Here is a 21,723-nt window from a genome sequence, read left to right on the forward strand (position 1 = left end):
ATTATATACCAGTTTTTTATTTATTTATTTTATTTTTTAAAAAAATGTTAATAGAAATCGTATATATATTAGTAATATGTATTAAATACAACGAAGTTGAACTAGTCTAGTGGTATTGCAGTTGTTGCTTTGCCTATCCAACCCGGGTTCAACCCTCGAAAGATACAAATCTATGTTTTTTAAGCATAGAATTCGGGTTAAACGGGTACCCGTTCGGTTTCGGGTAAAAACCGGAACCGAACCGATACCCATGGATAATTAACACTAATACCCATCAGATAAATTGCCTAGAACCGAAACCGAACCGAACCGGTCCATTTCGGGTCGGTTCCGGTTCGGGTATTCGGTTATGGATAAAAATCCCAGGCCTACACACACTCTTCTGTGTTGTTTTGTCTTCTTCGTAACATAAAAAATAAGATTGAATAAACTGATAAACACAAAAATTCGGATGATTACGAAACAAATGAATGGTCTACTAGGGCGAATTCTTAATTTGAGGTTATTAATTCATGATTTTACATTTTTTGTTTTTTGTTTTGTTTTTTTAATATTTTTTGGCTAAGAACCGGTTCTTATTTAAGAATCGATTCTTAATTTTTTTTACTTAAAAGCGAGGAAACGGTTCTTGACCGAAAAATGTCACCCGGTTAATCATGGTCGAACGAAGTGACAGACGAGTCTAACACTTTTTTTTTCCTTTTTGCGGCCGTTCAAGGAAACAAAACAAAAATCAAAAATTGAAGAACAACGACAACGGTTTCGTCTCCATGATTATGATGGACAGAGAAAAGGGGTTTCTTAGATCACTCCATTAATAAAAGAGAAAAAGGTAAGAACTTTTATTTCGGTAGCCGCTAAGCTCTAAAGAAATGAAAAGTAAAGAAGAGGAAGAGGAAGATGGAGGAGGAGGAGGAGGAGAAGGGCAAAAAGGGAAGAGCCTTATTGAAAAGTTAAGGAGAAGAGCCGTTTCTGTAGGCCATAGAAGAGTGTTTCGCCCACCTTCCACTCCAGCGCACATTAGCTTTAACCCTAATAACCCTTCTTCTTCTTCAAAATTCGCATCTTCCTCTAGAAAGCTTGCAGCTTCTCTCTGGGAGTTTTATCAGTACTACGACCAAGACCACGATATTCCTCCTGTAGCTAAAATGCACCGAGCTCCGTACAGTTCTGGTGGTGATCCTAGTAACCGCCGTCTCCGTCACGGCCATGGAAAGTCGGCGGTTGGAGATAATGGCCTTGATCTTACTGATGACCAGGTCTCTCTCTCTTTCCTTGTTTAAGATTCTACTCTTTCTCTGGAATTTTTAAGCTGATTAATATCTCATTGGTTTTAGGATTGGGCATCAGGTCTAGATTTATAGTGTTTTATTGACTCATCCAACTTGAATCTTTTATTGCTGAAGGGCACTACACATTACTGTTTACTCTAATCCTCATTTGGTTTTGGTTATTGATTACTAAATTTTGGCTTCTTAGAGCAGATGATGTGATTCTATCTAAAAATGTGACCCTTTAGTTAAACTGTGTAATCGTTTCTCGTACTAGTTTGTTTACTCTGCCCTTGAAGATGCCTTTTTTCCTCTGTCTTTTCAATTTTGGGGGTTTTTTTTTTTATGGTTTTGATTCTTTCTTGTGTCCCAGCCAGAGAGTGCGGGGAGCATAAGGAAACAGATAGGTCAAATGCTAATGAAGCATCATCAATTAACACAAAGAAACGACCATCCTTTGCAGCCCTTGTCTCCTGCTAGCTCCCTCGAGGTATTCACATTCAGTCCCCAAGCTTATTACTATCCTGTTCTTTTGCCATCATCAAGGTATTGAGATGAATCAATCTGCAGGTGGCTCCATATAAAGGAGCAATAACTCCGGGAAGCTCATTGGATCTTCATGGAAGAAGACGAGCTGGTGAGCCTAACAACAACAATCTCAAGACATCAACCGAACTTCTTAAAGTACTGAACCGGATCTGGAGTCTCGAGGAGCAGCATTCCGCTAACATCTCCTTAATAAAATCCCTAAAAAGCGAGCTTGCTCACTCACGCGCCAGGATCAAAGAGCTTCTCAGATGCCAGCAAGCCGACAGACGCGAGATGGACGAGTTAGTGAAGCAGCTCGCGGAAGAGAGGCTCTCAAAGGACACGAAGGAACGCGACCGGTTAAGCTCCGCGGTTCAGTCGCTGGAAGAGGAGCGGAAGCTCAGGAGACGGTCCGAGAGTTTGCAGAGGAAACTAGCACGGGAGCTCTCCGAGGCGAAGTCGACATTGTCTCACTGCGTCGACGAGATGGAGAGAGGGAGTAAGTCGAAGAAGATGCTGGAGAGGCTATGCGACGAGTTCGCGAGAGGGATCAAGAGCTACGAGAGGGAGGTTCACGGTTTGAAGCAGAAGGTGGATAAGAGCTGGGAAGGATGGGGTGAGGAGGATCAGATGGTTCTTTGTATAGCGGAAACGTGGCTTGACGAAAGGATCCAGAGCGGTGAGGAAGGATCTGTGCTGGAGAAGCTGAAGCTTGAGATAGAAGCGTTTCTTGAGAGTAAGCAGAAGCTGAGTGGTAATGAGATACCCAAGAATCGTAGGAGTTCACTTGAGTCGGCTCCGTTTCACGCCACGAGCGCGCCGATTCAGGAAGTGGACAGCGAGGAGGAGGAGGAGGAAGATTCGAATTGCTTTGAGCTCAAGAAACATGGAACGGTGGAAAGAAGACGGAGTCAAAGCCCGTCGAGTTTACAGGTGAAGTTCGAGGATCAGATGGCGTGGGCCATGTCTAATAATGAGAAGAAGAAGAAGAATAAGTCTAGAGACATTGAAGCTGATAAGGGGGAGAAAGAGGGGGAGAAAGAGAGGAACAATGCGGTTGGAGAGATGATAAGAACTCATCGGAGGTTACTGTCGGAAACTCAGGGAATCGATGAGGGTTCTTGCAGTTACCAACCAAGTAGGAGAGCAGAGAGCCCGATTCGGCATTGGAATCCGAGAGCCATGACGTCTGATCTAACGGCGCAAGGAGTGAAGGACAACACTTTGAAAGCTAAACTAAGCGAAGCGAGAACCAAAAGTTCCCGGCCACGGATTCGGCTATTCAAGGGCTAAGAATCTGTATAACTGCCCGTAGATGGAACAATCTGAGAGATTTTGTCGGGAAATAGACACAAGTTTGATGGCTATATTCCATGAGTCGGGCGGGATATGTTCAGTCTGTAAATTGTTTTTAACTATAGTATATCTGTGTAATATCAGTTTCATTTTCTCTGAAATTTGGTTTGTTTGTCGTTGTAGTAGAAAACAGAGTAGTGAAACTGTGAATCAAATGTTATAAAGAAGAGATCAAAACGGCATCGTGTAAGTTGATTTGTGGGGTTTATTACCGACGTGATCGTTGTTTTTTCCGTCTCTCTGGAGAGAGATGGCGACGGCGTCGTTCAGGTGGATTTTGCAGCTACACAAAGATGTACCAGAAGCGGCTCGCTTCTACGCGCAAGGTCTCGATTTTTCCGTCAATGTCGTCACTTTACGTTGGGCCGAGCTTCAGTCTGGTCCTCTGAAGCTAGCTCTGATGCAATCTCCCAGGTATTAATCGACGTGAATATCTACCGATGCAGATCACCTGTTCGATCATTTGTCTCAATGAAACTTTTTTTCCTAGGTTTGTTCTTCGAGAGTAGTTTTTCTTTTTTCTTGGTTACGTTCAGTTTACTGTTCCTGTCTGATGAAAAAGGGATTTGTTTTGTTCATTCATTGAAAAGATAAAGAAGATCAATGTTTTGGTGCAGCGACCATGTGGTGAGTGAAAAGGGATACTCTTCGCTACTATCGTTCACTGTGACAGACATTAATACATCAATCTCCAAACTTATGGAGTTAGGAGGGGAGCTCGATGGCTCTATCAAATACGAAGTCCACGGCAAGGTAAAAAAAAACAAGCAGCAACCATCTTCTTTATCTTTCCTGCAAATGCTCAAATCTCATATACATTGTTAACGTTTCTTTTTGAATCTTCTGATAAATCAGGTTGCATCTGTAAGATGTCTGGACGGTCATGTGCTTGGCCTCTATGAACCTTCTTAGGTTTTATCAATTTATGAGTTTACTCTGTTCGGATGATTTCTTAGTGCATTTGATTGAAATATTGATTAGACAGCCGGTCAGTGAACTAGTAGTAGCCAGACAAACTATAGAGTAAACAAAGATCAATGTAGTGCATTTCTTATTTTTGAAATCTTAATAAAATGCTCTTGAAACAATTTTGGGTTTAACAAAACCACCATAAGCAAGACAACGGTTTCACGAATACAAATAACCTCAATTGCTCTTCCTAGCAAGCTTAGTCCACTCCGTGTGGTACGCACCAGAACGATCAGTCCTCTCGTAAGTATGAGCTCCAAAGAGATCTCTCTGCGCCTGAACCAGATTCGCCGGTAATCTCGCACGCCTATAAGTATCGAAATACGCAAGACTCGCGCACATTCCAGGGGTGCTTATCCCAGCAGAGACAGCCAAACCCACCACTCTCCTCCAAGCAGCTTGTCTCTGAACCATCTCTTTAGCGAACTCAGGATCAACCACAAGGCTCGCCAAATCCGGGTTCCTCTGGTAAGCTTTCTTGATCCTATCCAAGAACACCGCCCTTATGATACACCCTCCTTTCCAAATCCTAGCCAACTCACCAAAGTTCAAGTTCCAGCTCTTCTCTAAGCTCTTAGCTCTAAGCAGATTCATCCCTTGAGCGTAACTACATATCTTCGAAGCGTATAGAGCTTGTCTAACATCATCAACCAACCTCTTCTTATCGATCCCGCTCGACGCAGAACCAATCTCTTCCTTCAACCCAGCTTCTCTCAACACTTTAGCAGCATTCTCCCTCTCATCTTTCAACCCGCTCAAGTACCGACAGTCCAACGAAGCAGCAATCGTCGGAGTTGCCACAGAGAGCTCCGCCGCCTGCTGAACGGTCCATTTCCCGGTCCCTTTCATACCAGTCTTATCCAAAATCTTATCCACCAACTCTCCATCACCAAACTCATCCTTAACCCTAAAGATATCGGAAGTAATCTCAACCAAGAAACTCTCGAGCTCACCTCGGTTCCACTCCGTGAAGATCTCCGCAAGCTCCTCGTTGCTCAATCCACCAACGTTCTTCAACACGTCGTAAGCCTCAGAGATAAGCTGCATATCTCCATACTCAATCCCGTTGTGAACCATCTTCACGAAGTTCCCAGATCCGCCTTCACCGATGTAAGTGACGCAAGGCCCGTCCTCGACCTGAGCCGCGACTTTCCCCAAGATGTCTTTGATGTTATCGTAGGCCTGAAACGAACCTCCTGGCATCAGCGAGGGACCGTTACGAGCCCCTTCTTCTCCGCCGGAGACTCCCATGCCTAAGTAGAGCAATCCTTTCTGCTCAGCTTCGGAGATCCGCCGCTCTGTGTTCTGGTACCACTCGTTTCCTCCGTCGATGATGCAGTCTCCGGGCTCCATGTACTCGGAGAAGGCGGCGATGGTCTGGTCGACGGGGGCTCCGGCTTTGACGAGGATGATGAGGGAACGAGGGCGTTGGAGCGAGAGGACGAAGTCGCGCGGGGAGTATTGGCCGGAGACCGGGAGGTTTCCTTCGACGGCGGCGCGATCTAGGGTTTCGTCGACTTTAGATGTGGTTCGGTTGTAGACGGAGATTGGGAAGCCTTTCTCGGCGATGTTCAAGGCGAGGTTCTGGCCCATTACGGCGAGACCGGCGAGGCCGATTCGGGAGAGAGCGGCGGACTCCATTGGAGAAGAGAGTGTAGAGAGAGATAGAGAAAGTGAAATGAGAGTGATGAGAGAGAGATTGTTGGAGGAGATATTTTTATACAGTGAAAGAGACGGGGCTCGTCGATGGAACCAAGGGACAAAACACGAAACGTGATTCGGACAATAACTGTGAATTTTATTATTTGGTAGACGACGATCTCAATGCTTTAAAACGTTGTCGTTTATTGGTTTTATGTGAAACGATGTCGTTTGATGTTGTTTGAACGCCATTGAATTTTGATGCTCTCATTTCTCAGGCTTAACGATAATAGCATCTTCAAACCATATCTTTTAAGGTCTTGTTTGTCGTTCTATGCAAGTGGACTTGTGCCAAAATGAAAACAATAAATCAATAACATTCATTTTTAATATCCAACTAGTGGCTGGTGGGTTGGGTTAGTTTAGTCTCTAATCATGTTCTATGTTTAATATATTTTCTTATAACTATATATTTTAAAAACTTCTATCAATATGGTGGTGTCCATGTTGAATTGGACTCTATACCCTTGTAGTCTCTTTTTAAGTTTTTCAATATTGTACATCAACTTGATATTAACCTTTTGACGATGTCCAATGGTCGGACAAGGATACATCTACATGGTCTCTAAAGGTAGAATGTAACTCTTTAACTGTTTAACATGATTACCAAATATCTAAAAAAAAGAAACAAAATTATTGATATAACTCCGAAAATTTAATAAATAACACATACGAAGAAGCAAAATACAAAATAAATAAGGTACTGTCTTTTTTTTTTCGTGAACAACATAAGAAAGACGCGATCTTAAATTACCATAAACTGTCGACTATAGCAGCCTGCCTGCGTATTTTTTCACTTTCTGATTTATCCTTTTTTATCCGCACAAATTATTCAGCTAAAGAAATGTTCTCTGTTTACAGGTAGAGAAACAAAACAACTAGTTTCTTACAATGCACGTCTTCTTCTTCTTCTCTTTGTTTCTCATTTACTTCGAGACTCTTGAACACGATAAGAAAGCTTCGCTTGTTTCTTGTCAAATTTCAGAGTATCTCTTCACCGCTGGAACCAGAGCTCTCCGGTTTGCCATCGCTGGACCGGAGTTTCATGCAGCCAAGACCGAGATCGAATTGTATCCGTTAGATTTCCCAGTGTGATTCCACCTTTCTGAAGATTCTAAGCCTTTAGAAAGAACCAACTCACCGGAAACTTCCCTTGTATGATTTCATCAAATCTCAAGAACTCGATTCATCTCTATCTACAACACAGCCGCCTCTCCGGTCCACTACCACCGATTCTCTCGGAGTTAAAGAGTCGATCTAATTTTGATCGGCCAAGCCTGACGCAAATCGACCTGTGGAACAATACAATACCAAAATCTTTTCAAAGATTCCAAAAGTTGATCCTTTTCTGGCAACATCATAACCCAAAAGGAGAAAGAAACACAAAGACTTTCCAGAATATCTTGTATAATGATGATCACTTGTTTCGGGAAGGCTAGAATCTCAGGGAAGTTTCGGAAGAGAGACTCTTCATCGTCTTCTCCTCCAAGAAACTGGACATCTAAAGACGATAACACTGAAGAAGAAGGCAGCAAGATCATCTTCTTCGGGGGAAAGAACCATTCATTTGATTTAGATGATCTGCTAAGCTCATCAGCTCAAGTTTTGGGTAAAGGCGCTTTTGGTACAACCTATAAGGTAACAATGGATGACATGAGCGCTGTCGTGGTGAAGCGTCTGAAGGAAGTAGTGGTGGGGAGAAGAGAATTTGAGCAACAAATGGAGATGATTGGCATGATCAGACATGAGAATGTAGTTGAGCTAAAGGCTTACTACTTTTCCAAAGACGATAAACTCGCTGTTTATAGCTACTACACTCAAGGAAGCCTCTTCCAGATGCTGCACGGTTAGCTACATATTATTTTTATTGCTCTTGAATCAAAAGAAAAATGTTCGATATTGTTTGGTGTAGGAAACAGAGGAACGTATGATCGAGTGCCTTTAAGTTGGGACGCTAGATTGAGGATAGCAACAGGAGCAGCGAGAGGCTTGGCTAAGATCCATGAAGGGAACAACGGGAGATTCATCCATGGGAACATCAAATCATCAAACATCTTCTTAGACTCGCAAGGCCACGGCTGCATAGGAGACATTGGCTTGACGACCATCATGAGATCTCTTCCTCAAAGGACTTGCCTTAGTTCAGGTTACCACGCACCTGAAATAACAGACACGAGAAGAAGCACGCAGTCTTCAGATGTATACAGCTTCGGGGTGGTTCTACTCGAGCTTTTGACTGGGGCAAGTCCAGCGATTACAGAGGCGGAACACAGTGGTGAGAACATGGATTTGGCTAGCTGGATAAGGAATGTGGTGGCGAAAGATTGGACAGGGGAAGTGTTTGATATGGAGATTGTGAGTGAATCAGGTGTGGAGGATGAAATGGTAGAGATGCTGCAGATAGGATTGGCTTGCGTTGGTGTGAAGCAACAAGAACGACCTCATATAGCTCAAGTTGTGAAATTGATTCAAGACATTCGATCAACCGAGTGAAGGAAGGAAGGAAGGAAGGAACACAAAGTTTTGGTAGCCTTAATCCACAAAACACACAAAATCAATTCTTTCTTCTTCAATGATCATTTTTTTTTTTTTTAAATTCAATTTGAACATGAATGTTGTTTTATTGATATATTGTTTCAGAGCAGCAGATTTGCAAAGAAGAAAACTTTTAAGTAATTTCAAATATATATTATAAAAAAGAAAACAGAACAAAGTTTGGAAAGTAAAGCAACTAAAACATTACGAAGATGTTTTCTAAGCCAAGTTGTTAGACGGGGCTGAGAAGCTGGAAAAGGTGAGTATTTGGATCTGACTTCACGCCGAGGATGATGATGAGAGGGATGAATCCATAGTGAGTCGCGACCTTGGCTTTCTTCAGCGACCAGTTGGTCCAATCCTTGAAGAGCTCGTACTTTGATGGCGATTCCTTTGATCCTTTTCCTTTCCCTTTGATCTTCAACGAAGCCTTAGCCGCCGCCATTGAGTCTGATCTGTTTGTTTCTCAGTGTTTTGGAAGCGGTGACTTTTTTGCTCAACCCCTTTAAGGGTTTAACCCCCTTTTAAAGCCTCCTTTTTTGCAAATACTCTACCTCACCCAGAAGGTTTCCAATAATGCTTTCGTTTTTTCTTTTTTTTTGGATATTTTATACTTTGGGTTGCTCAAAAAGAAGAAGATATTTTATCTACCAAAAAAAAAAAGAAGAAGATATTTAAACTTCGTCACTAGCTGGAAAATAGCTGGCAATTTGCACAAAAGAAAAGAAAAAAAAGAAGCATAAATCCCACCAAAAAGTTGGGTCTCGAAGTCTTTCTCTCTCTCTCTCTCTAGTGAACCGAGTTTGGAGGATCTGTGAAGAAAAGCAAGAAATGGCTTCGAAGCGGATCTTGAAAGAGCTCAAGGATCTCCACAAGGATCCTCCTTCCTCCTGCAGTGCTGGTTTGACTCCACTCTTAATCAACATAAACCATTGTAGATCTTGAATCATGTCATTGCAGCTAAGTAATAATATTCATACTGAATAAAACTGATACTGAATTGGGATTACCTATAGTGCAGAATACAAATTTGATATTTTGCTCGACCAGCCCTGGCTGGATAGGATACTCTGTTGCAGCTCTCTCTCTAGTTATCATAATCAATAAGAAAAAAGTCGTAACTTTTTTCTTACAACAAACTCATGGGTATCTAAGATCTGTCTTCTTGTCGTTGCAACTATCTTATGCTCATAGAGAAATTGATCTTAAGAGATAGTAATTGATTATAGTCTAAGAGATAGCATCTGAAAACTCGAGGCTTTATGTTTTGTTGCGTGTATTATTTTGTTTAAGAGAGGCTAAACTTTTATTTAATGCCTTCTATGAACAATTAATTGTGAAAACCTTCAAAGGCCCAGTTGCGGAAGACATGTTTCATTGGCAAGCTACAATAATGGGTCCATCCGATAGTCCTTACTCTGGCGGAGTCTTTCTCGTAACCATTCACTTCCCTCCCGATTATCCTTTCAAACCACCAAAGGTAACTTACAATCATTTCTTAATCTAAATCATTAGATGACTTCTGTTGGCTTGGATTCAGGATCCTTTTTCTTCACGCAGGTTGCATTTAGGACAAAGGTGTTTCACCCTAATGTCAACAGCAATGGAAGCATTTGCCTCGACATTTTGAAAGAACAATGGAGTCCTGCACTCACCATATCCAAGGTGAATAAAAAAAAACAACAACACTCTTTTACAATAGTCTGGACTCTGATTTATACAATGCATTGTGAATTTCTAGGTTTTGCTTTCGATATGTTCATTGTTAACGGATCCAAACCCAGATGATCCTTTGGTTCCAGAGATTGCTCACATGTATAAAACGGACAGAGCCAAGTATGAGTCTACTGCTAGGAGCTGGACTCAGAAATATGCTATGGGGTAAAGTTTCTGCTTTTGATCCATCAAGAATCGGTTTTTAAGGGAGGGAGAGAGAGAGAGAGGACTTTACAAAGGATCTTCCATAAAATTAAGTTAGATTCCTGTGTTATTGTTTGATCTCTTTGTTTCTAAACTCTTTGATATCACTTGTTAAACAAGAAAAAAAAAACATTTACTTCTCCTATTTATTTCCTGTTTCTTTTGTTTTTCCTTTCAACATTTAAAAAATATGTAGAAATAATATTTCTATAATTTTCTACACCAAACAAACCAGTTGACTTACTGTTTACCTCAAGGCTATATTTGCACAATGCTAATTACGTTCATGTTGATTAGCAAGATAAAACGCGTTTATTATGCAATACCATACGATATGTGAATCATTGTTGATTCAATAAATACCTCAACAAGTTTTCAAACATTTTTTCTTAAACAAGAATAGGAATCCGAATAATCTAAACGAAGAACTAAACATGAAGATGGTAGCATTGTTACTCATCACATTTGTTATAGCCTTGGCATCATTCCCTCCTCCGACAAGTTCCAAGAGCAATGCGAAATCATGTCTTACAAGTGCGGTTAAGGTTTGCTTTGATGGCATAGCTCGTGGAGCGCCGGTGAAGCCTGCATGTTGTGCGAGTCTGAAAGAGCATCATACATGTCTGTGTGATATAATTAAATCCCGTATGGTCGATACCAGTGTTCTTAGCTCTAGTCTCAAGTCTTGTGGTATGCCTAACCCCAAATGTTGAACACAGTAAAAGAATATCGATACACCATACCAAAGAATCTGTGCTTCTTTCTTATCTTTTTTCAGTTTTTATACAGTTTCTGATTGATTAGAATAAATTACTATAATTTGTAAACCATTTTTGGTAACCAATTCGAAATTTAAATAGTATTTCTATAAATTTCTTAACCTATTATGGAAAAGTAATTGAACTTTGCATACATAGCTAATTACGTACGTGTTGATAAAGAAGGCGAATCGAGTCTATTACGCAATACCATACAACGTGAATCCTTGATTATCCAATAAATACCTAAACAGATCTTCACTTTTTTTTTACCCAGAAAACAAAAAGAATCCAAACAATTTGGTAAAAAGAGATACAAACAAACAAATATATATACATGAAGATCGTAGCAGTGTTGCTTATCGCATTCGTCGTACTCTTGGCATCATTCCCTTCTCCGACAAAAGCTATCGCTGTCAAGGGAAGTCGTTCCAAGAGGAATGGAGAATCATGTGCGACAAATGCGCTTCAGGTTTGTTTCGACGGTATTGCTAAGAGAATGATGATGTCGACTACATGCTGTGAACAGCTAAAAGAGCACCATTCATGTCTATGTGATGTTATTAAAACTCGTATCCTCGATAGCAATGTCCTTAGCATTTATCTCAAGTCTTGTGGTATTACTGACCCCAAATGTTAAACAATTGTGATGGGAACACGGAACCATTTGTTTGAAACACTATATCGAAGATACGTTGAATAGAGTCTTTGACTTTGACTCATTTTCAATTTGTATTCACAGTTTCACACTTTCAATTAGTGCTTACTACTGGTTGGGAACATTTTGTCTACCTTTCACATTTTCTCTTGCTTCTAAGAATCAATGATTCCATATTTGTAGTTTATCTATGTAATAACCAATTAATAAAGGAGTGTTTCAAAAAAAAAAAAAAAAAAAAAAAACCAATTAATAAAGGTTGAAAATGCTAAACAATTATGGAAGAACCAGAGTCGGTCCAGACCCAAGACCCATGAAAAGGAGAATCAGGACATAGAAGTGGAGGATCCGAATTATTCCAAAAGTAGAACCAGAGTCGGTCCAGACCCAAGACCCATGTACCACGGTCGTCTAACTTTTCTAAACCGAGTTCCTTTGGTTTGTCAACACCGCCGAAAGAAATCTTGTAAAGTCCGTCGGAAGATTTCATGATGGTGAAGGTGCTGTCATTGCTCGACTTAGACCCCGTCAGGACTACAGCTTTGGTTGACGATGACCTATCTTCGACTCTCCAATACCCGGTCTCACGGCAGATAGGGGGCATTAATACCGACCTGATGTTAAGCTCTGTTGATACACGTACCACATCTGATGATAAGTCAAATGCAAATGCTTCAGGTGGGTTCATAATTCCAGCAGGGGCCGATACCACTCTTTTTGGGCATGGGTCGAAACTTAATATGCCACTTCCGTAACGCGAAATCCATGATGTCCTTTCCGGACTCTGGACCTTGAGGAAATACAGAGCAGTGGACTTTACTGGATTCCCATTAGAATCAAGAACTACTTCCTTCTCACCAGCAACAACACCGAATGGTGTTGTAACAACGAGCAAGTCAGATATCATCATCAATCGTAATATTGTGATTGCAACATCTTTTTTCATCTTTTTGTTTTTCTGATTTCTTGATTTGTGCTCTTTTTGTTGAGTTCCCTCTGACAAATGCTTTATGCTTACTACTCTATTTATAGAGATTAGCTATGGATATAATATAATGGGGGAGGGGGTTCAGTACCCATTTTTTCTTTTGTTCTCCACTCGCCATGTTGAACACATGCTTACATTTATTTATTCCTTACAAGCTGGATATGGATTACGAATTGATCTCAGTCAACACAAATTGATGCGAATGGCTATGCCTAATTTTGTGAAACAAGCTTCAGGCGAGCTTATAAATGCCACACTGTCTTTATCTCTACTTGAAAAATGGAAAGTGCTTCTGAAGCTCTCATTATCTTTCCTTTTCCCTCCTTGCCAGCTGGAGATTACGAGTGGATACCTTAGTCAACGCCACTGATATGAAGATTTGGAGCGCTAATATTCGCAATTATGAGATTTATTCAAATAAGTTTTGCTTAATTGTTTGCGTATACGATTTTACATAAGTTCAGTATAGGATATGATCATTCATTCATCCCACTTTGACAAGAACCTTTTATTTATTTTTTGGGGTTTCCTTTATAACTGAAAGATAGATTTTGCATAAACAAGTGTCAATCTCTGCGGAATCCATCTCAGCAGTAATATATAAGGAAATCATCTCAGGAGTAATTTGCATAATCTAGTGTCAGTCTCTGCCGAATCCATCTCAGGAGTAATTTTGCGTAACCTAGACCTTTTTAACACTTGTAGTTCAATAAGTATTCTTACAGTTCAAAAAAAACTCAAAAGAAATACCAGTAGGCATTGTTAGACTAATCTCATACAAATGTGGGTAAGAAGTAAAATTCAGAAACCCAAAAAGTCATGAGATTGTGAAAGAGAGCTAGATTCACAAAGCAAGAGTCACATAGATGTTTTTCAACCTAGCTCTCTCACGGAGTCACGGTGTTAGAAACCACCTTTCCCAAGAGAGACCATTTCTCCATCACCAAGAACTCATGGCTTCATAATCCGGCAAGTTAAGTATACATGTCCTATTATTCCGTATCTCGCCTCTTATGTAATCCAACTTCGATGCTAGATCTGGCTCAACATTTACAATTCACCTCCTTTTGTACTTGTTACAAATCAGCTTCATATTTATATGAAATTCACATATTTAATGAATTAAATAAAATAAAAATGTTGGATGCATTGAAACTATGAGATGAACATTAAGCTTGAAACAACTTCCGGCTGCTGCAGACTAAAGTGCATCCTGAAAGTTCGTGCATGAACGTTGCCAAACGTTTGGAGAACAGTTTCTTGTTGACCTTAAACTGTGGTGATAGCAAGGGAAACTGAATATTATTTTGGTTCTTAGAAGAAGATAATTAGTAGATAACCATTTGTCATTTTTTCACACTTTGCTTCTTGTAAACTCTGTAACACCATCACGGGTTATTGTTATGGTACATACCTGCGATCTAAAACACAGGATGTGTATGAAGAATAAAATATATGACGCCTATGGCCAAAAAAAAAACTATACGACGGCAACTATAGACAGTAAACAATCATGAAAACAGAATAATATATGGTGCAGCGAAAAAAATTACCCCAAGAGTCTCAGCGACGCCGATGGTAGAGTTTAGACCTCTTTCCAGCTTTTGATTTGGACGTGGAAGAAGACGAAGCTGAGAGAGAGGAATTTCCATGTTCCTCCTTGTCCTCAGTATAGGCCTTCTTCACAGTCTCCTGTATTTCCATGTACCTCTGCTTCTTTTGTAATCTTTTCTCAGGTGTGTCGCCTTCTCCGCAAGCCAGCTGAGTCAAATCGTCAGAGTCCATAATCTGATCAAGTACTGCCGAACATCGTGGGAAGAAGCGTTTCCCCAGTTCCACTGATGATTGTTAAATAAAGAGAACAAGATCAATGATGACATGGTTTCTTTCAGTTATCTATTACAAGTTAGAAAGCAACTATGTTTAAAAGATCGATACCGGTTTTAGAAAGCGCTTTTAATCTGCTTTGATGCTCTTCTAGGATTTTAAAAGGTGATGTTCTCTTTGCACCAGCGAGATAGTCAGGGTCGAGGCTAGACACAGTGAACTCGGATGTTCCCTTCACTTGGGCGATATTCATTGCAACTTGTGCTTCCGTTGGGAAGAGACGTTGAGCCAGTGCAACTAAACAGTAAGTGGATACAAAGTATAGTTTTATCATTAATTTCATGGAAATTTTCAAGTTGCCACATTGTTGGTACCTTTATTAATGAAATATTTTCACAAATACTTTTTCATTAAAGAGGTAAAAGTGAAATTTCCCATATATATATAAATAGTTATTTAAATAAACAAAAATAAAAAATAATATTTTTTACAGTTTTCGAATTATATCTTTTTTAATTCATTTTTATAATTTTTTCTTTTTTCAAATTTTTTAAAATGAAAGCATGTATTTATATATTTATTTGAATCATAAACTTCACTTCCTAAACCCTACTCAGCCCTCGACTCTAAAACCTAAGCGTAGATGAGATAGCTCTAGAGCTATAAATATTTGTTTATCTTTTTAAAAGTCAGAATAAAAGTAGCTAAGATAAACATGCAAATTGGTATGAGAATTTGGTAGTTTAGACAATTTTCTTTAATTTCACTGCTTTCTTAATAGAGTTATAAAGAATTCGATTCAAACATAAAAGGAGTGAGAGAATACTACTACCTCTGTTTTCAAGATCGAGCAGCCTCATCTTGAGTTCATGGTCCGCCATTGCAAGAGAGGGAGAAACATCCCAAGGAAATGGATCTCCTTTGTCCGCTTGCTCTAGTATCTCCACGCATATCCTACCTTTGAGAGAAGGCTTGCATTGCTCCGCAAGATTATTATACTCAGCCAACATAGTGACTTGCTTCGCAATCAAGAGAGCCGTTCTACCTTCCAAAGACGTTTCCGATGCACGTGACCCTTTTGTCAATAGAGATAGTATCAGATCAGGCTCCTTGCGCATGGCGGCAACATGAAGCACCGTATATCCCCTTGGATTCCTAAGGTTAACGTCGGCAATCTCTAGGTCAAGGAGATCATTCGCGGTCTTGACATCGCAATACTTAACAGCGAAATGAAGAGCGTAGGCATCATCAAGATTAGTGTGGCCTTCGGTCAAAAGCATCTTGACAAGCTCGACATCGTCAGAGTCAAGTGCCTTGTATATATTCAAGACATGTTTCTCTAGCTCAGGCACCTCAAAGCCGAGATCGTTACGGAATTTAACTATCTCTTTGACGATGTGTTGCGGCAATGACTTGTCAAGAGTAACTAAGTCGACATCAGACTTGACAATAATCTCTAAGCACTTATCTGTTAGCTTCTTGCAAGCTTCACCACAGATACTAGAAAGCTTGAGTACGAGCAATGTGTCCTCTATTACAACAACTTTGTCTACAACGTCCAGTAAATGCCTCTGGTAGAGCGTAGCTAGTTCATGAATCTCGAAGACGGAAGCTATATACAGAACCTCCACCATGAAATCCACCGCCGGCCTGTTGGAGCAAATTCAGAGCCGAGAATAAAGGAGTCGTTAGAGAAGTCTGTTTTGATTAAGTCATGTTTTGTGTTTTGGTTCAAATAAAGACCGAGTCTTGTGGTCTTAGTTGTTAGCGTAACTTTAGCATCACGTTACGTCTTTCCGTTGAAATTGTAAGGCTATATATAGTCATTGATCTTTATTCAATAAGAGAAGAGTATTATTCAGATATTTACAGAGCATTTGGTCTTTCAAATTGGTATCAGAGCTCTGTTTTTCTGAAAAACAAAAGAAGCCGAAGCTTCGATCATAAGTGAGAGGAAAGATGGGAGACGACAAGATGAAGCTTCCTCAGTTCGATGGACACTGGGATCACTGGAGTGAGGTGATGGAGAACTTCTTCCGTGCGAGAGGTTTATGGAGCCTGATCGAGAATGGGTATGAGGAACCGGCGGTAACAACGGTTCTATCAGATGAGCAGAGGCAACAGCTGGACAACGCCAAGACAAACGATCACAAGGTGAAACACTACCTTTATCAGAGCATCGATAGAGTCACTTTTGAACAGATCTTGGACAGAAAGTCATCCAAGATCATTTGGGAGTCGATGAAGGCAAAGTTTGGTGGGAATGCACGAGTGAAGAGGTCACTCCTGCAGAAGCTGAGAAGAGATTTCGAAGTATTAGAGATGAAGGAATCAGAGAACATTGAAGAATACTTCACTCGCGTGTTGGCAATCACGAACCAGATGAGAAGCAATGGAGAGACCTTGAACGACACCAAGGTCGTGGAGAAGATCCTCAGGACCCTCAGTGAGAAATTTATGTATGTTGTGGTCTCAATAGAGGAGTCGAAGGACATTGAGAGCATCACACTAGATGAGCTGCAGAGCTCTCTTGCAGTTCATGAGCAGAAGTTTAAGAAGCCAGAGAAGGCAGAGGATCAAGTGTTGAAGGTGACTTACGGGAGAGGAAGAGGCTTCACTGGAAGAGGAAGAGGACGTGGTCGAGGCAGAACATTCAACAAGAGCACGGTTGAGTGTTACAAGTGCCACAAGTTGGGGCATTTTCAAAACGAGTGTCCCAAATGGGATGAGGAAGCAAACTACGCTGATCTTGAGACCGAAGAGATGCTGTTGATGGCATACATTGAAGATGAAGATGATAAAGCTTCAGACGTGGAGGAGGGTGTGAATTGGGCTCTAATGGCTAAGTCTGAAGAACATGGAAGTGGAAGAAAACGAGCTTGGTTCCTTGACTCAGGGTGCTCAAATCACATGAGTGGAGATAAGGAATTATTTTCAAACGTTGACATGGAGTTCAAGCATTCTGTGAAGCTGGGAAACAATAAAAGAATGGAGGTTAGTGGCAAAGGGAGTGTCAAGTTGGTACTAAATGGATCAGCGTACATCATCAGCAACGTCTACTACGTACCTGAGCTGAGGAACAACTTGCTGAGTCTTGGACAGCTACAAGAGAAGGAGCTGACAATCATCATACGAAGGGGAACCTGCAAGATCTTTCATGATGAGAAAGGTCTGATAGCTGAGAGCAGAATGAGTTCAAACAGGATGTTTGTGGTGTTCGATCAAACCAAAGATGACACATTCAGACATCAACAATGCCTACAGACAACCGCAGAAGACATACCAAGACTGTGGCATGAAAGGTACGGACACCTCAATCACCGAGGAATGAAGACATTACAGAGGAAGGGAATGGTACGTGGACTCCCAGAATTTGAAGCGCAAAACTTCACCTGTTCAGAGTGTCTTGTTGGCAAGCAACCAAGGACTGCTATTCCAAAGAAGAGCACATGGAGAGCTAAAGAAGTGTTGGAGCTCATACACTCTGACATCTGTGGACCGATCAATCCCATCTCCACAACTGGAAAGAGGTATATCCTATGCTTCATTGATGATCATAGTAGAAAGGCTTGGGTTTATTTCATACAAGAGAAATCAGAGGCGTTTAATCTCTTTAAAGTGTTTAAGAAGAAGGTAGAAGTTGAGACAGGAAGGAGCATAAAGTGCTTGAGGACAGATAGAGGAGGGGAATACACCTCACTGGAGTTCACTGACTACTGCAACACGCATGGGATTCGAAGGCAACTCACCACTGCCTACACTCCGCAGCAGAATGGCATCGCAGAGAGGAAGAATCGCACAGTCATGAACATGGTGAGGTCCCTACTCGTAACAAGGAAGGTTCCGAGATCTTTCTGGCCAGATGCAGTAATGTGGACTTTCCACATACTCAACAGGAGTCCTACACATGCCGTTAAGGATATCACACCTCAAGAAGCTTGGAGCGGTGTGAAACCAAACGTGGAGTACTTTCGTGTATGGGGAAGCCTTGCACACGCACACATTCCAGATGAGAAGAGACACAAGTTGGATGACAAGAGTACCGTGTGTGTTCTAATTGGTTTCTCTGAAGAGTCTAAAGGTTACAAGCTATACAACCCAAAGACTAAGAAAGTCATCATAAGCCGAGATGTGGTCTTTGAAGAAGGAAAAGGTTGGGATTGGGAAGGAGAACTAGATCACAACTCAGATGGTGTTTTGACCTGGAATGATGATGCAGTTTGGGAAGAAAGCGAAGCAGAAGGTAGTGAAGATGACAGACAGATTGGTGAAGAAGAACCTGAAGAAGCAGAGGAACCAGTTGCAGCCGCAGATGATGTTCAGAATGAGGAGATCGTGGGAGTCAGGGAGGGAAGAAGGACAAGACCCCCACGATATCTCAATGACTATGTCACTGGTTTCGCACTCATTGATGAAGAAAACGAGGCAGACATGGCGTACATGGTGGAAGTAAACTCATCTGATCCTGCAACTTTTGAGGAAGCACAAAAGAATCTCAAATGGAGAAGAGCTATGGATGATGAGATGAACTCCATCGAGAAGAATCAAACCTGGGAACTCACTGATCTTCCAGATGGAGCCAAGTGCATTGGGGTGAAGTGGATTTTTAAAACAAAGCTTAATGAGCATGGAAAAGTAAACAAGTTCAAAGCTCGCTTAGTGGCCAAGGGTTACTCTCAAAAACACGGCATAGATTACACGGAGGTCTACGCCCCAGTTGCTAGAATGGACACGGTCAGGACAATACTGGCTAGAGCTGCTCAGAAGGGTTGGATTGTGTATCAGCTAGACGTAAAGTCTGCATTTCTACATGGAGTACTTGAAGAGGACGTGTACGTGCAACAACCAAATGGATATGAAGCTGAGGGTCATGAAGAGAAAGTCTACAAGCTTCACAAAGCCTTGTATGGCTTAAAACAAGCTCCAAGGGCATGGTTCAGCCGCATTGAAGAGTACTTCATCAAAGCCGGGTTTGTCAAGTCTCAGAATGAAGAAACTCTGTTTCTGAAGAGTAACAAACACGGTGACATTCTCATGGTCAGTGTTTATGTTGATGATCTCATATATACTGGAGATAATATGTCAATGATGGAAGAGTTCAAGAGATCAATGCAACGTGAGTTCGACATGACAGACTTGGGGAAGATGAGATACTTCTTGGGGCTAGAGGTGTTGCAGACATCACAAGGAACTCACATATCTCAGCTGAAGTATGCCCTTGAGATTTTGAGACGTTTCGAGATGGAGGGATGCAATGCAGTCTGCAATCCAATGGTTCCAGGAAACAAGTTGGAGATGGACAGAGAAGGAGAACCGGTGGATGAGATACTCTACAAACAAATCATTGGGAGCCTTATGTACATCACAACCACAAGACCAGACCTGCAATTTTCTGTAAGTCTCTTAAGTCGCTTTATGTCTAGTCCCACAAAGCTACACATGCAAGCGGCTAAGAGGGTTCTGAGATATTTGAAAGGGACTATGGATTATGGAATCTGGTACAAGAGAGGAGGAGCTAGAGACGTTGTGGTCTACACAGACAGTGATTTCGCTGGTGACATTGACAGTAGGAAGAGCACATCGGGTTATGTGTTCCTCATGGATGAAGCTGCAGTAGCTTGGCTATCTAAGAAGCAACCAATAGTTACACTCTCCACTACTGAGGCTGAGTACGTTGCTGCATCCGTGTGTGCTTGTCAAGCAATTTGGTTCAAGAGAATACAAGAAGAGTTGGGATATGAAGTCAGTAAGAGTACAAGGATTATGTGCGACAATACATCAACTATCAAGCTTTCAAAGAATCCTGTATTTCACGGAAGGTGCAAACATATTGGTGTCCGTTTTCATTTTCTGAGAGACTTAGTCAACAATGGTGAAATCAGTCTTGAGCATTGTGGATCGCAAGAACAGGTGGCTGATATTTTCACTAAGGCATTGAGTCGTGAAGCGTTTGAGAAGCTGAGGAGCAGACTTGGAATTTGCTCAGTTGAAGATAAGCTAAGCTTTCACCAAGCTTAGTTTAGGGAGGGTTTGTTGGAGCAAATTCAGAGCCGAGAATAAAGGAGTCGTTAGAGAAGTCTGTTTTGATTAAGTCATGTTTTGTGTTTTGGTTCAAATAAAGACCGAGTCTTGTGGTCTTAGTTGTTAGCGTAACTTTAGCATCACGTTACGTCTTTCCGTTGAAATTGTAAGGCTATATATAGTCATTGATCTTTATTCAATAAGAGAAGAGTATTATTCAGATATTTACAGAGCATTTGGTCTTTCACGGCCGGCAGGACACGTGGCAGCAACTCTCGTCTGCGCATTCGGAGACTCCTTTCGGCGGCGGCTTCACTCTGCCGCTGTAAATGTACGCTAAAACGGCGACCACCGAGTCAACGCCGACGACGTGATCCTTGGCGATCTCCTTCAGCTCGAGCTTCACGACGGCGGTGGTCAGCGCGTTTCTGAAGAAGGGGCTCCTCGCTGCGAGAAGAACGCGGTGGAAGGATAATTCCCGTCCGCCGGAGAGAACAAGCTTGGCGTCGCTGTAGAAAGATTCCGGCGAGTCAAAGACGGACTCGAGGCTGTTGGAGAGAAGTTGCAGCGCCGATGCATCGGGTGCGGTGGGGGCATAAAGAATAGATGAGTCGGTGGGTGCGGTGAAGAAGAAGCTAGTGCTGCTGAATTCATAAGAATTGCCGAATCCAGCAAAGGAATCCATTGACGGAAGATAACTTAAAGGAGACAAAGAGAGCAGAGTCAAGTCGATCAGAAAGAGTGGTGGTGAGTGAGAGAGAGAGAGAGAGAGATGAACGGTTAAATTTCCTACAAAGGACCGTCAAAGAAACCAATGGACTCGTAATATCGTTATCTTTTCCTTATTATTATCGCTTGATCTTTTCTCCCAGCTACGCTTATGTCATTATTTTTTATATTTAAAAATAGTCTAGATTATTTTACAATAAAAATTTCATAAAATATGCAAAATAAAAAAAGTTAATAATATTTTAATATTTTTTATTTTCATTCTTTGGATGAATTTTATTATATTTTGTATTTTGATGCATTTATTATTTACATACGTATGATTTTAGTTTTTAAATTATTCCTTTTTAAAGTAGTTAAATAAACTTCATTTCAGATAAATATATTAATATTTGTTATAAATGTATTGTATTTCAGAAATATTTTACTATATTTTTGATAAATATTTGAATGATAATAGTT

General features: G+C 41.1%; 8 protein-coding genes across 14 annotated transcripts; 4 read left to right on the forward strand and 4 right to left on the reverse strand.

The window, feature by feature from the left end:
* The first annotated feature begins 683 nt into the window (after positions 1-683).
* Positions 684-3,350, forward strand: LOC106389239 (uncharacterized protein At5g41620). Of its 2 annotated transcripts, none has more exons than XM_013829447.3 (3): positions 684-1,259; positions 1,645-1,761; positions 1,842-3,350. In XM_013829447.3, the coding sequence occupies exons 1-3, from the start codon at positions 873-875 to the stop codon at positions 3,090-3,092; spliced, it is 1,755 nt and encodes a 584-aa protein (XP_013684901.1). In that variant the 5' UTR covers positions 684-872; the 3' UTR covers positions 3,093-3,350. The 2 variants fall into 2 exon arrangements, with proteins under 2 accessions (XP_013684901.1, XP_022550890.1); XM_022695169.2 differs by having other exon boundaries at positions 1,033-1,259; positions 1,649-1,761.
* Positions 3,349-4,243, forward strand: LOC106389244. Its single transcript, XM_013829451.3, has 3 exons — positions 3,349-3,569; positions 3,773-3,908; positions 4,011-4,243. The coding sequence occupies exons 1-3, from the start codon at positions 3,406-3,408 to the stop codon at positions 4,065-4,067; spliced, it is 357 nt and encodes a 118-aa protein (XP_013684905.1). The 5' UTR covers positions 3,349-3,405; the 3' UTR covers positions 4,068-4,243.
* Positions 4,180-21,306, reverse strand: LOC106389242 (6-phosphogluconate dehydrogenase, decarboxylating 1, chloroplastic). The gene is made up of 2 exons (XM_013829449.3): positions 21,290-21,306; positions 4,180-5,789 (listed from the first exon to the last, which is right to left on the reverse strand). Exon 2 carries the CDS (start codon positions 5,763-5,765, stop codon positions 4,302-4,304), a length of 1,464 nt encoding a protein of 487 aa, XP_013684903.2. The 5' UTR covers positions 5,766-5,789; positions 21,290-21,306; the 3' UTR covers positions 4,180-4,301.
* Positions 6,509-8,548, forward strand: LOC106389240 (putative inactive receptor-like protein kinase At1g64210). Its single transcript, XM_022695170.2, is given in 4 exon segments — positions 6,509-6,789; positions 6,792-7,159; positions 7,161-7,671; positions 7,738-8,548. Coding segments are annotated over 4 exon segments (1,533 nt in total). The 5' UTR covers positions 6,509-6,716; the 3' UTR covers positions 8,319-8,548.
* LOC106389245 (mitochondrial import receptor subunit TOM7-2) lies at positions 8,475-8,869 on the reverse strand. Its single transcript, XM_013829453.3, has one exon. The coding sequence runs from the start codon at positions 8,803-8,805 to the stop codon at positions 8,593-8,595; it is 213 nt and encodes a 70-aa protein (XP_013684907.1). The 5' UTR covers positions 8,806-8,869; the 3' UTR covers positions 8,475-8,592.
* Positions 9,010-10,523, forward strand: LOC106389243 (ubiquitin-conjugating enzyme E2 28). The gene is made up of 4 exons (XM_013829450.3): positions 9,010-9,261; positions 9,713-9,840; positions 9,921-10,025; positions 10,102-10,523. Exons 1-4 carry the CDS (start codon positions 9,192-9,194, stop codon positions 10,243-10,245), a joined length of 447 nt encoding a protein of 148 aa, XP_013684904.1. The 5' UTR covers positions 9,010-9,191; the 3' UTR covers positions 10,246-10,523.
* LOC106384357 (kunitz trypsin inhibitor 7-like) lies at positions 11,965-12,606 on the reverse strand. The gene has a single exon (XM_013824332.1). The coding sequence runs from the start codon at positions 12,604-12,606 to the stop codon at positions 11,965-11,967; it is 642 nt and encodes a 213-aa protein (XP_013679786.1).
* On the reverse strand, positions 13,356-21,282 carry LOC106389246 (regulatory protein NPR1). 6 transcript variants are annotated; one of them, XM_048769974.1, is made up of 5 exons: positions 20,784-21,282; positions 15,344-16,161; positions 14,623-14,808; positions 14,238-14,522; positions 13,356-13,958 (listed from the first exon to the last, which is right to left on the reverse strand). In XM_048769974.1, exons 1-4 carry the CDS (start codon positions 21,215-21,217, stop codon positions 14,248-14,250), a joined length of 1,713 nt encoding a protein of 570 aa, XP_048625931.1. In that variant the 5' UTR covers positions 21,218-21,282; the 3' UTR covers positions 13,356-13,958; positions 14,238-14,247. The 6 variants fall into 6 exon arrangements, with proteins under 6 accessions (XP_048625931.1, XP_048625930.1, XP_048625928.1 ...); XM_048769973.1 differs by having other exon boundaries at positions 13,356-14,061; XM_048769971.1 differs by having other exon boundaries at positions 15,341-16,161.
* Positions 21,307-21,723: the final 417 nt, after the last annotated feature.

This window comes from Brassica napus, chromosome C9 (genome assembly GCF_020379485.1).
Source record: "Brassica napus cultivar Da-Ae chromosome C9, Da-Ae, whole genome shotgun sequence".
NCBI classification, from domain to species: Eukaryota; Viridiplantae; Streptophyta; class Magnoliopsida; order Brassicales; family Brassicaceae; genus Brassica; species Brassica napus.

Coding starts and splice junctions, on each gene's coding strand:
- LOC106384357 (XM_013824332.1), bottom strand. CDS start 12,606: ATGATGATATCTGACTTGCTCGTTGTTACAACACCATTCGGTGTTGTT.
- LOC106389239 (XM_013829447.3), top strand. CDS start 873: ATGAAAAGTAAAGAAGAGGAAGAGGAAGATGGAGGAGGAGGAGGAGGA. Junction 1,260..1,644: donor TTGATCTTACTGATGACCAG/GTCTCTCTCTCT, acceptor CTTGTGTCCCAG/CCAGAGAGTGCGGGGAGCAT. Junction 1,762..1,841: donor CTCCTGCTAGCTCCCTCGAG/GTATTCACATTC, acceptor ATCAATCTGCAG/GTGGCTCCATATAAAGGAGC.
- LOC106389242 (XM_013829449.3), bottom strand. CDS start 5,765: ATGGAGTCCGCCGCTCTCTCCCGAATCGGCCTCGCCGGTCTCGCCGTA.
- LOC106389245 (XM_013829453.3), bottom strand. CDS start 8,805: ATGGCGGCGGCTAAGGCTTCGTTGAAGATCAAAGGGAAAGGAAAAGGA.
- LOC106389243 (XM_013829450.3), top strand. CDS start 9,192: ATGGCTTCGAAGCGGATCTTGAAAGAGCTCAAGGATCTCCACAAGGAT. Junction 9,262..9,712: donor TCCTTCCTCCTGCAGTGCTG/GTTTGACTCCAC, acceptor AAACCTTCAAAG/GCCCAGTTGCGGAAGACATG. Junction 10,026..10,101: donor CTGCACTCACCATATCCAAG/GTGAATAAAAAA, acceptor GTGAATTTCTAG/GTTTTGCTTTCGATATGTTC.
- LOC106389246 (XM_048769971.1), bottom strand. CDS start 21,217: ATGGATTCCTTTGCTGGATTCGGCAATTCTTATGAATTCAGCAGCACT. Junction 14,809..15,340: donor CGATCTTGAAAACAGAGGTA/GTAGTATTCTCT, acceptor CTTACTGTTTAG/TTGCACTGGCTCAACGTCTC. Junction 14,523..14,622: donor AAAAGCGCTTTCTAAAACCG/GTATCGATCTTT, acceptor AACAATCATCAG/TGGAACTGGGGAAACGCTTC.
- LOC106389244 (XM_013829451.3), top strand. CDS start 3,406: ATGGCGACGGCGTCGTTCAGGTGGATTTTGCAGCTACACAAAGATGTA. Junction 3,570..3,772: donor GCTCTGATGCAATCTCCCAG/GTATTAATCGAC, acceptor GTTTTGGTGCAG/CGACCATGTGGTGAGTGAAA. Junction 3,909..4,010: donor AATACGAAGTCCACGGCAAG/GTAAAAAAAAAC, acceptor CTGATAAATCAG/GTTGCATCTGTAAGATGTCT.